The following is a 13022-nucleotide window of genomic DNA, read 5'->3' as shown; positions in this document are numbered from 1 at the left end:
TAGTCATCTCGGGTCACTTGCCTGGTCATATGCTCTTAGAAAGAGTCAGCACTTTACTATGTTCTCATATCTACCACTAGATGGGATATTAAGCAATGTAGGTGAGTTATCCTGTTACCTTCCCATTGATTTCTAGTGGGCTGCTGGGGGAAAGGGTGATATTACTTCAACTTGCAATGTAGCAGTAATAAGTCACACAGCTTTGGGCACCTGAGAAACTAAGACTATGTATAACCTCACGTCAAATTTTAAATGAATATTAAAAATATATTAAAATGATCCATAAAAATGGATTTTAATGCAGGATTCTGCATTGAAAACATGCATTTCTATGATACACAATAATGTGTATTGAAATGAAATACAGATATGAGATCCGTTATCCGGAAACCCGGTATCCAGAAGTTCCGAATTACATAAAGGCCATCTCCCATAGACTGTAATAATAAAACAGTACCTTGTACTTGATCCAAACTAAGATATAATTAATCCTTATTGGAAGCAAAACCAGCCTATTGGGTTTATTTAATGTTTACATGATTTTCTAGTAGACTTAAGGTATGAGGATACAAGGTCCCGAGCATTCTGGATAACAGGTCCCATACCTGTATATGACACTCACCCCAACTATCCCAAGATTTATATATTTACCTTGTGTTGATGGAAATAACACCCAGAAATGATCCTCAAGGTGCGGGGGGGGGGGTTTCTTGTGTGTAGTAAAGGATGTGTAGGTATAAATTTCTTACCTTTCTCTGAGTCTGTAAGCAAGAAGTGATCGGGATGCTCAGGATCATCAGCCACCACTGCCATCCAGCCAAGAACAGAAATGTTTTTTGTAGAAATAGCTTTGAACTGAAATGAACAAAAAATACTCCTAAGCCTCAAAGAAATACTGAAGGCAGAGTGGTTTTATACAGGACATTAAACTCCGAGGTGACTTCTAATAGCCTCATATTTTGCAGAACAGGGGGTTCTTTATTTATTATAATACACAAGTTTCAGTGAGTCAAGTGACAGAAATGACGTCACTAAACTCAGATTATAACTGATGACATCACTAAGCACCATTCATAATGATATAATTTACAGGATAGTCATGGTTCATATATATATTATACACGCTTTGATGCTTACTGAACAACAAAGGTACATCTAATATTATTGTTGATGGTCTCTTTACTGCTCCTCCTAACACAGTGTCTGTGTAATTACAACATTTGATAAAATAAGTGGGCAGGTCCCTATAAGCCTGACTGTAACAAGGTATACATCATCCTGATCCCAACTCTGGGACTGGCAATATAAAGGAGGTTAATGGGATGTACCTAAGAAATCAGAAAACAGAGATCATGAAGTATCAGATTCACTCAACCCTGCAGATCTTAATTTGTGTTGTCTTGTGTGTTTCATGTGTGCATAGCTCACTGGTGATGATATCTCTGCTTAAACCCTCTCAGAAATGCAGCAGTGAAAAGTTCATATGCCTCCGAGTCCTCTAGATATTTTTATGGATCCCAAGGAACAAGATAAACCAGAAAGTATTGTATATCCGAGTCAGCCCGTGCTGCACAGCGGCTTCACATCAAACTGTCTAGTAACATTCAGTTAATCGGATTAATAACAGGCAAATATAGGCAAAAAGCAATGAGAATGCACAGTAGCCCTTGCTTACTGCATTTTTTTTTAACATATGTCTAGAAGGGGTAAACATAATTGAATTCAAATATTAGAAGATAGGCCAATAGGATGAGTAAAAAAGAATAGAGAGCAAGTATATTAAATAATTAAGAAAAGGGAATGCAGAAACGGATGAAAAAAAGGCAGACTCCGGTAATTGCACATGGTGCTTTTCAGTGCAGCATTATTAGCAGCCTAAAAAGTAGTACAGGTATGGGATCTGCTATCTGGAAATCCATTATCCAGAAAGCTCCAAATTACGGGAGGGCCATCTCCCATAGACTCTATTTTATACAATTTTTTAAAAAATGATTTCCTTTTTCTCTGTAATAATAAAACAGTAGCTTCCCAACTAAGATATAATTAATCCTTATTGGAAACAAAACCAGCCTATGGGGATTATTTAATGTTTACATGATTTTCTAGTAGACAAGGTATGAAGATCTGAATTATGGAAAGATATGGAAACCCCCAGGTCCTGAGCATCCTGGATAACAGGTTCCATACCTGTAGAAAGTATTAAGGCAATTTAAAAACGTGGAACTGAAAGCAATCCAAGGACCATCACCTTTAGATATAAAACAGGACAAACGTGAATAAAAAGAGAAAGGAAGGGGGACAACAACATTTTTTTGTTTAATCTTAAATCAGAAATTGCCTTCTCCTACATTTTCTGGCACATAAACGTGATTCAAATCTTTTACCACAGGCAATTTGACACTGAAACCAGTGCAAATATATTTTCTGATGTTGTGCCGCCTGCACTGAAGGAGATGAATTCATGAAACACACCATGTGCCACTGCCCTTAGATGTGTATTAAAATAAAAAAAATCCTTAGAAGCTCAGTATAGGGAACTCAGTGGGGGGTCATTTATCAACACTGGGCAAATTTGCCCATGGGCAGTAACCCATGGCAACCAATCAAATTGCATTAATTGTTCTACTTGCAGCAGGCTTCAAAAAGCTAATCACTGATTGGTTGCTATAGGTTACTGCCCATGGTTAAAGTTGCCCGGTGTTGATAAATGAGCCCCAGTGAAACAGTAGGAGCAGAAAGAGTTTGCAGATATAAGCTCTTCAATATGCTGCAGGGAGTCCTGCCTACATATGGGATAAAAGGGCTAATGCTTCCAAACACTTAAGATGATTGGGTTGTTTATTTGCTTTAATCAACGATTTCTACTTATTGCATGTTTTGCATCAAAGAGAAGAACATTTCCACATGAACATCATTTGCTTTTATTAAGAACAGACCAGAAAAAGGCTTTATTTCATAAGCAATAACTTTATGAGACAGCCAGGATAGCAGGGATAGAAGGAGTGCAAAGGTTTTTATAGAAACATTAGTGCATGTACATATGTCTTAAACCAGACAGCTGGGCAGGCTGATACAAAGGGCTTGTTGAACCATATTTAGATATTTAGAGAAGATTCTAAATAACACTGGTAGCACAGTTAAACATCGTTAGGGAAATGTTTGTTGGTGATATTTACTGTAATTACCATTGTTTGCTTTTATTTTCCTCCTAACTGCACATCTATGTTTACCCACGTCATATACGCTTCTATAAGCAGGGTGTCTCAGACGTTACGTTTTCACATTGAGGATTAAGTACCAGATTAACAAGAAAATTGGAAATGTGCTCAAAATACAAATTAGTGGGATACTGGAATACTTACATGTTTTCTTTCAGTGGCTTTCAAGGATTTTGCAGCATAATAAATCAACTGTGTGCCACATAGAACTGCCCAGTATTTTGTCCAGGATGCAACCTACAATTTACCCAACACAAGAAAATACATCATTTACCACATGAAAAATGTAATAAGCCAAAAAGCAAAAATATGCTTGAAATGGAAAATTCTTAGACTCATTCTAGAATGCTTAAAGGGGAACTATGGCAAAAATTAAAATTTAATAAAAGCTTCAGCATACTGAAATAAGAAATCAATTAAAATTCTGTACAGTTTCGGAAATGTAATTTATGTTCACTATTCCTCTCTCAGCATCTGTTTCTCTGCATTCTCTCTTCATGCAGGAGTTGGGTGTTAGATATTCATTGACAGTTAGATCCAATATATCTTATAGGGGGGCTCTTTTGCCTAGAAGATGTATTAGAGCTCTCTCTATTAAAATCACCACACATCGGGGCACATTTACTATGGGTCGAAGTTAAATCCTTTGACTTCGATTTACCGCAATTCGTTAGATCGAAGGCAACTTTGGGCAACTATTGAAAACGCATTGTCGCATGTGCATTAGTGCAGGCGACTTTGCATTGTAACATATGGGGAAAAACGCAGAGGCAGTTCGGGGAGATAGTCGAGGCGATTAGTCGCCAGGCGACAAAATCTCCCCAAATCTCCTCGTGTGGACTAGCCCTTAAGCAACAGATAGTTTATATCATATAAAGTGGCATATTAAAGAATCTTACCAAACTGGTCTATATATTTAAGTAAATCTTGCCCTTTTACATCTCTTGCCTTGAGCCACCAATTCATGTTGGTCTGTGTGCTGCCTCAGAGATCACCTGACCAGAAATACTTCAACTCTAACTGTAACAGGAAGAAGCGTGGAAGCAAAAGACACAACTCTGTCTGTTAATTGGCTAATGTGACCTAACATGTATGGTTTGTTGGTATGTTTGTGAGTACAGTGAATCCTACGATCCCAGTGGGCAGCCCTTGTTTTTTTTAAATGACAATTTTCTATTTATGATTACCCAATGGCACATACTACTAAAAAAGTACATCTATAACCACAGTACTCTCTTGCATTTTACAGTATATCACATTTCTGTATATAAGTAATACTAGAGAATATCTAGCCTTAACCCCCCACCCCAATGGCGCCATGCACATAGTAGTGGTTTTTAATTGCTAAAAGAAATTAATTTGGGTGGTAATGTTGCTCTAAAAAATAACACAATGAAATTGTTTGGTAAGAACTAAGTGGATGATGGAAGCAGAAATCTTACTGTTGGCTTTTTTCCTTCTTTTAGTACAGTTTTCCGGCGCAGAACTCCCTGTATAGCCACCTCTTCAGGACACAAATGAACAGCCAGATCTGTTGTCTCATTGGAACTAGAAGGAAACAATACAATGACATTTTAAACACCAACTGAGGCCATATGTTGGCAGTTGATTCACTCTCAGCTTGAAAAGTGATTTAGAGCATAAGCAGGGAGTTCAATGAGTTAATAAGTCAGGAAAAGAGCCTGTCTGGGACAGAAACAGAGATGGGCCTCTGGTGCTTCTGTCACAGGCAGCTCATCAGCACAGGCAAATCATCGGGCCTTAAACAATAAAGCCGTCCTTTTCTAAGCAATACGTAAAACCGCAAGAGATTTAACTGAGATCAGCAGCAGCACAAAAGTTGCACACATCATCAAAGCAGTATAGATTACATTTTTTTTAGTAATTAATATCAACTGTGCTCACCATACGCACACTTATTGCCCTCTTTCGGAGGCTTAAAGGTCCAATAATGGAGGTTTTTTACTTCAGAACATGGCTATGGAACTGAATGTAGATCTAATAGATAAATGCACTTTTGAAGAACTGGGGAGCTCTCTATTATCTATAGCATGAGGGTGCACATGTACTGTAAAGGTTAGAAATGGTACAGCCAGTTGTAGAATGTCATTTTGAATTAAAGTTTTTTGCACAGGCTCAGTTGTGGTCTCTGCAGTGACATCATCTACAGACACTAAGGTAGCGTTAAGAGAATTTACAACTGCACATAATTGGATACGTTCAACTTTATGACAAACAAGTGACCCAGAACTGAAACTGCTCTCTAACAGGGAAAATGTGAAAAGGAAATACTCTTTTTAATCGTGCAGAACATTGAAGCCATAGTAAAAGTTAAATATTTTTTAGTCTGTGCCATTAAAATAAATAATAAAAGTGTGTTGCAAGTGGTGGGAGGAGTTATAAGGGTTACTGGGCTGCGGCTGAATGATGCAAACTTGCCTGGAGCTCTGCAGCTGAATGCAACGGAGATTAAAAGATGGCATCCTAGGCCTGCTCATAGAAAGTTGGGCACGGTAAGTTCTAAAAAGGAAGGGAGCACTTATAGCTCAACAAGCTCCCAAAACATTTCTATTCATACATGTTTCCATTGCTATCATACATGTTTCCATTGCTATCGTCCCTTACAGTACCAAGCTTTTCCCTAACTTTTCAGGACTGTACCGCCGACATGAGCAATGAGTTTGAACCACTTAACTGAAATAGCTGTACATGATATATATAAACAAATACACTGACATCAAGTTTTACACAATATAACCACATTTGTGAAGGCTAAATCCCAAGGTATCAGGAAGATCTCATGAAACAAGTTACAGGAGTACTGAAAAACATCATTGCCCTAAGTGTCCCTGATATTTCTAACCGTATACAGAAATGCAGCACTTCTGGCACCTCAAGTCTTGGCACTGATGATAACCATTTTTTGCATTTAGCAATGGCTTTATGGAAAAGTGAATCTCTTGTGGAAATTCAGAATAAGCTTTAACTCACTGAAATAGGAAAACTTTAATAGTCACTTGCCGAGTGCATGAAAAGTGTAAGGCTAGGTTGTAGCTTAGATGTGTATAAAATAAGAGTTTACCTACACCTGGATGTGGGATCTGTGAGGGCCTGCTGTAACTTTTGGGTATAAATTACCTTCTAAAGCTTTAGGTCTAGGTCATGTGCACCCAGAAGCCAACGTTGCTACTGATTGTTCCTTTAGAAATATTGTATCATTTTGTTTATTCTGAAGGACAGTAGCTCTAATACATTGTTCAGGCAAAGGGGCCTCACACCAATGTGTCTGACCTGCCAATAAAAATCAAGACCTTGACTCCTGCAAAGGGAGAAAGATTACCGAGAGTGGATACTTAAAAAAAACTTCATTATTTATGAAATGCTACATAATTTTGAACTGATTATATAGGCACAGGATCTGTTATCCAAAAAAACATTTATCCAGGACTTTCAGAAAGGCAATCTCTCATAGACTCCATTTTAAACAAATAATTCACATTTTTAAAAATGATTTCCTTTTTCTTTATAAAACAGTACCTTGTAATTGATCCTAACTAAGATATAATTGATCCTTATCGGAAGCAAACTCAGCCTATTAGGTTTATTTAATTGCTAAATGATTGTTAGCAGACTTAAGTAAGGAGACCCAAATTACAGAAAAATCCCTTATCCGAAAAACTCCAGGGCCGAGCATTCTGGATAACAGGATTCATATCTGTATTTTTTTTTTTTTAAATCTAGTTTCTATAAGAAGAAGAAGCTTCTATTAGATTTTTATTTTCATTAGATTTCCCCGTGGCTTGTGGGATGCTAAAACTGGCGTGACAACCATGGGGGAAACATTAATTAACTTGTAGCAATCAATCAGTAGTCTGAATAATCTAGTTAAGATGAAATATATAAGAAACCTTAGAATAGTAGGGCCACACAGAAAATACTGGCCAGACCCAGGGGCGAGTCTGCATTCTATGCACAGGTTCCAAGTAAATTGATGAAAAATAACATTGGTGTTTCACACAATGTCCAACAGCTGCACTTCCCATGTGACACACGTTCCAGCAGTGCATGAGATGCTGTAATGGAAAACACTCTTCTGCACGTCAAGCTTGACTGTATGTTTCCTCTGCCCAAGAACAGAAGCATAAACTAGAACTTCAGGGAATGAAACGTTTTGGTGAGCATTAGGAGAGGGGTATGAATGTACGATGTAAAGTCATGTAGCTGATGGCTATTAATCCCTTTGTGTGCTTTTAAAGTTGCTAATTGGATGCTTCAATGCCTTAAGCAAGAAAAGATGTTTTCTTCTGTTGAATGAGTTAAAACAGAAGTAATTAAACAACAGAGACCTAAGGCATCTTCAACGATTTGCAAGAAAGATTCAAATGAATATCATTGGTGCACAGTTCTTTACACATACTCATACAGCCTGATCACCTGGTGCTCATCTTCCAGTGTGACTTGGCCAGTGACATAAACAGAGTACGCCAGGCCCCCAGCAAAAAAATCTTCAGAGGTGCCCGGCACACTCAAAGCCCCATCCTGCAGCCCCGCTCTGCCCCTCCCCACCATGCCTCTGCCCATGTTTCGCCCTGCCCCCTCCACTTGCTTCCCCCTCGCCGGTAAGAGAGAGCGGCTGGGGAGAAGGGAAGCCTACCCCACAGCCTCCCCAGCACCCTAGTTCCAGGCCTGATGTGGAATATTCCAGCACTATATCAGCGCACATGCAGTACATCACTTCCTTCTGAATCTAGGGCTGTACCAAACCAAAGTACAACCATACCTCCCAACATTTTGGAAATAAAAAGAGGGACAAAAATGTTGCAGCGCGTAGCGAAAATTATTTGACCATGCACATTTTTGTGACCACAACCCCTAATTACCATGGTCATTTTACAAAATTTCGCAGGTTATAAAAGTTTGAACATATTTCTGTGTTTTTTTCCCAGTTATTAGAGTTTTGCTAATGAAGGTGAATTGCCCTTTAAGCTGTGAGTCTTAAGGTCCCCATAGACGCTAAGATTTTTCTTTGGTGAACGACTGATTTTAGCAAAATCCGACCAATCCATCAAATTATCGTGAAGTTAGTGGGATTTGAAAGTTCGTACATTTTACGATTTTTCGTCCGACATCTGTCAGAAAATTGATCAGCCAGGTTAAAAAATCTTTATCGGTCCCAGTGCAATCTATGTATGTTTGCAGGGCCAAGCAGGCAGCTCCCCTTCAGTCTTGCTGGCAATATCGCCTGAAATGGTCTTTTTAGTTGTTGGACAAATCGTACATTTAAACGATCGTTTTGAGATAATCGTGGTCTCACGATAATGAAAAGATCTTTTAAAGGAGAAGGAAAGGATAAAATTAAGTAAGCTTTATTAGAAAGGTCTATATAAATACACCAGTAAACCCTCAAAGGTATGCTGCTCCGAGTCCTCTGACAAAAGGAATTCCACAATTCTTTCTTTCTATTGTGTACACATGGACTTGTGTATCAGACTTCCTGTTTTCAGCTTAAACCTCCAGGGCATGGCATTGAGCATGCTCAGTTTGCTCCTCTCCCCCTCCATCCTCCCCTCCCTGCTGTAATCTGAGCCCAGAGCTATAAGTGAGCAGGGAGAGACTCAGGCAGGAAGGGATATCACACCAAGCCAATATGGCAACTGCTATACTAAACAAACAGAGAACACTTCAAGAGCTGTTTACTCAAGTATGGTAAAGCATTCTACAGAATAAATATAGTGTTATACTGTAGCTTGCACTATTGTGGCCAATCTATTGACAATAAACTGCTTCAGTAGCTTTCCTTCTCCTTTAAAGATCTTTACATCTATGGCCAGCTTAACTTTTCCCAAGAGTCCTGTTATCTTATATTGTTACAATTACTTATTTGCTTATATAGATTGCTTATCTAGATACATTTGAATTGTTACAAATGTATCTTATCTTCTGTTGTGGCTGTTCTGGGCTCTCTGCCAAAAGCCAATAAAGTTAGAAACCTTGTTTCTTTTTCTGGCTGTTCAGTGCAGAGAAAACGGGACTTTCCAGTACAAATGAGGGACTGCAGGTCGAGCTGTCAAAAAAGGGACTCTCCCTCTAAAAACGGGACAGTTGGGAGGTATGGCGCTGGCCCCTCAACAGTCACTGTGTCTGTTGCACCCTGCTAGAAGGTTTAGTTACACAATATTACAGACAAGAGGATAGAACTGTGTCAGACACTAACCTAAGGCTACCCTGGTTGTAAAGGGAAGGCAGGGACCAACTCAGATGTACTGTATGTGTAATCAAGAAAAGAGGCAGAAGAGGTAGGCAACAGCCACTGCCCCACATCAATGCCAGTTTCATGCTTTAAAGTTTCTTGAGTGTGTTAGAATAGGCCCTTTGGAATAACATGAAAGGCAATAACAGCCAGAGCAAGTATTTTACAAAAAAAAAAAAAAAAGTTTCTTTGTGTGCTTAGCACCATTATTTAGGCATAGAGAACTGATTTCCCACTCCTGGTTACCTAATCAAAGGACTGTCATAAACTGAACCGTACTTTTTTTTTTCCAGTCAAAGCTGGTTCACAAAGTTCGCAAGACTTCTTATGGTATGTTCTCATGAATAATAGGATTGTACAATAATTCTCAGAGAGGACAGTTAAGATGTAATGGACAAATCTATTATCTATAGCAAAAGAAAAAAACCGTTACATTAAAACACAAAACTTTTCCGATTAAAGTAACACTATAACCCTAAAATTGCTTTATTGGAAATATTCTATTTCATAAGTGTCTAGTTTTCCTGTTACTAAATATATGCAGCTCATATGCTAAGGTGGGTTTGTTTGTTTTTGCTAAGATTTCTTCCTTGCAACTCTGATGATTAATCCTGTTGAGGGCTCCTGGACCTCTGTGGTGCGAGTATTCTGTTAGAAGGCTAATGGGACAGATTTACTTGAATGGAAAATGACTAAATGCAAAAGTACTTGTACTTTTTAGCTCAACTAAATTCTCAACATAACGGCCTCCAGTAAGTTATATGTTTATTGGGTATTTGCTGCTAATGTTAAAATTTGAACATCAAGTTGCGGGTAATTATGTCACAATAAATATAAACGGGTAAGTCTGCAACAGGGAGGAAGCAGCACCAACATGATTAACAAGGACTTGTGTGATCATCACACCTTCCCTGAAGAATCGGTCAAGAGAGACTGCGAAACGCGTTGGATATTGGAGCAGTTTGATTTATTCATTGATCACAGACTCAACAGGAGAAACCTTCCTGGACCCAGAGAACTCTGGACTTTTATTTTGCTTTGGGTACTACGTGCTTTATGATCTGGCGATCCTTGTGAGTAGAAAATCGTTTGTTTTATGGTGATTTTTAACATTTATTAAAGCAATATTATACTATATTTTGCTTATATCTTCATTATACCACTTGGTGGATGACTGGAGAAAACTTATAAGGTGAAGAACGAACATTACTATATGCATCAAAAATCCAAGAAATCTTGTGAGTATATACCCGAAAGGGGGAATCTTGAAGAATATCACACTGGTGGATCTTCTGCAAAATTGCTCTCCAGGCACCATTTTCAAACACTCTGTGGCTCTAGGGGCTTAATTGCTTATCTTAATTGAGACAATACTACTCTATGTGTGCGCTTCCTTTTGCATTCTATTTCAGATTTCCTGTGTCGTTTTAAACTGGTGTGAACGGTGATATTCAAGGAAGCAGCCCCCCCCCTTTTTTTTGTCAATAGTGTATTGGCGCGGTATTGGTATAAATTAATTATACCTCTTTCTATCTAAAAAAATTTTATCGGCCTCCAGTAAGAACCTGTAAACCCCATCCTCCAGCTGTGCAAGCAAGATGAATAAATACTCTTCATTTCATAAAGCATTAGGTACAGGTATGATATCAGTTATGCAGAAACCCATTATCCAAAAAGCTCCAAATATCAAAAAACCCATCTCCTATAGACTCCATTTTATAATTATTTATAATATATAATTATTTCCTTTTTCTCTGGAATAATAAAACAGTACCTTGTACTTGATCCAAACAGAAATATAATTAATCCTTATTGGAAGTAATAAGCATTCTGAATAACAGGTCTTATATCTGTATACTCTTGTTTGTAAGTCATATTAAGTAGCTGGACATATGTATATTATATGCACATCTGCACTTAAAGGAGAACTAAACTCTAAAAATTATTATGGCTAAAAACACCATATTTTATATAATGACCTTATTGCACCAGCCTTAAGTTTCAGCTTCTCATTAGCAACAATTATCCAGAATTTCAAACTTGTCACAGGGGGTCACCATCTTGGAAAGTGTCTGCAACACTCACATGCTCAGTGGAGTCTGAGCAGCTGTTGAAATGCTAAGCTTAGGGGTTGCTGCAAATTATTAAGCAAAAAATGAGGTTGGCCTGATGAGAAAATGAGGTTGGTAGCTGATGCTACAGGGCTGATTATTAAATTCTGATTCTAGTTGCACTGGTTTCTGAGCTGCCATGTAGTAATTATTTGTATTAATTACTAATCAGCCTTATATTGTGACATTTATATTCTATGTGTACTGTATATTGTGAGTATGTCCCTAAGTTCAGTAAGTGACAGCAGCACAGAGCATGTGCAGTGAATCTGCAGAAAAGAAGACGGGGAGCTACTGGGGCATCTTTGGAGGCACAGATCTTTTTCACAGGATGGGTACTTTTACAGATACCTATGTATGTTTGAATTTTAACTAGAAAGAATTGGTAGGTGATAAAAATTAACATAGGTACAGTTCTATATCTTTTTGAATATTGTATGAAATATAATATTAAAGGGTACCCGTCACCCAACAAAATTATTCCAAATCCTATTTCATCATGTTAGTCAAGCAAAATAAACTTTAATTACATTATATAAATTATTTGAATCTTGTTCCATCAGTCTGGAGCTAATTCTAATTATAGCAAGTAGGTAGGAGCCATTTTGTGGAGACTGTTATTAAGATAAGCCTTGCATCATCTCAGAATCTTGTTTGTGCACCAGAATGGGGGACCTGATGTCCATCCCCATGTCCTGGCTACACAATGAAACGGTGAAGGGAACGGGGGAATGTGGGGAGAGCAGTGACATCTAGGAATGGAAAGTGAAAGTAATTGCTTGCCCTGCCTCTATGCCTAAGATATACAGGAGGGGCAGACAATATTTGATTGATAGCTGAGATTTTTAAATGAGCTTACAACAGCTATGAATGCTTTAATAAAAAAAAAAAATTGGATTTCATGTTTATTTTAAAAAGGACTTTTATTATACAGCTTTTTATGTCTGGGTGACAGGTCCACTTTAAGCAAGACTAACAGCCATACTTTGAATTCTCTATAACAAACACCTTCAACTTTATACACAGAATACAGAAAGTTTTAGGTCTCCAAAATAATATTGGAATTGTAGATTTAAAGATACAGATGCAGAAGGGAAAATCACCAAACCTAAAAAAAGGGTCACAAATGCAGAAGCAGCACTCAGAATAATGTGCTCAGCAACCGAAAAAGATAAATGATTAAGATCGTTGTCACACCCCAACACCAAGAAAGAACCAGAGGAGTAGAAAGCAGCACATTTATACCTGCTGGCCTTCACCTGGCCTCGATATCCATTCCATGACCCTCTTGTCATCGGACCCAGAGAATGGTACAACCTGTTCCTGTTGGATTCCATTATAGATCGAAGGTGTTACTAACACACACTACTAGTCACACATAAGCAGATAGAATTGCAACAGATCAATCTTACACTTTGAGGACATTTGCAGAAAAATGTTATA

General features: G+C 38.1%; 1 protein-coding gene across 5 annotated transcripts in view; it reads right to left on the bottom strand.

Annotated features, from left to right (window-relative positions):
* The window catches only part of LOC108714351 (ras-specific guanine nucleotide-releasing factor RalGPS2), a 128281-nt gene that overhangs the window by 7844 nt on the left and 107415 nt on the right, over positions 1-13022 (bottom strand). For 2 of the 5 annotated variants that reach the window (XM_041590507.1, XM_041590508.1), the window contains exons 15-18: positions 5658-5738; positions 4661-4766; positions 3363-3455; positions 750-855 (exon numbers count right to left, since the gene is read on the bottom strand). In XM_041590507.1, coding sequence (XP_041446441.1) covers positions 750-855; positions 3363-3455; positions 4661-4766; positions 5658-5738 — 386 coding nt within the window. Of the gene's footprint in view, positions 1-749; positions 856-3362; positions 3456-4660; positions 4767-5657; positions 5739-12824; positions 12903-13022 lie in introns of all 5 variants that reach the window. The other 3 variants (XM_041590509.1, XM_018258493.2, XM_018258496.2) reach the window with 3 other exon arrangements.

This window comes from Xenopus laevis, chromosome 4L (assembly GCF_017654675.1).
Source record: "Xenopus laevis strain J_2021 chromosome 4L, Xenopus_laevis_v10.1, whole genome shotgun sequence".
Taxonomy (NCBI): Eukaryota; Metazoa; Chordata; class Amphibia; order Anura; family Pipidae; genus Xenopus; species Xenopus laevis.
This window is presented reverse-complemented; position numbering and strand designations above follow the sequence as displayed.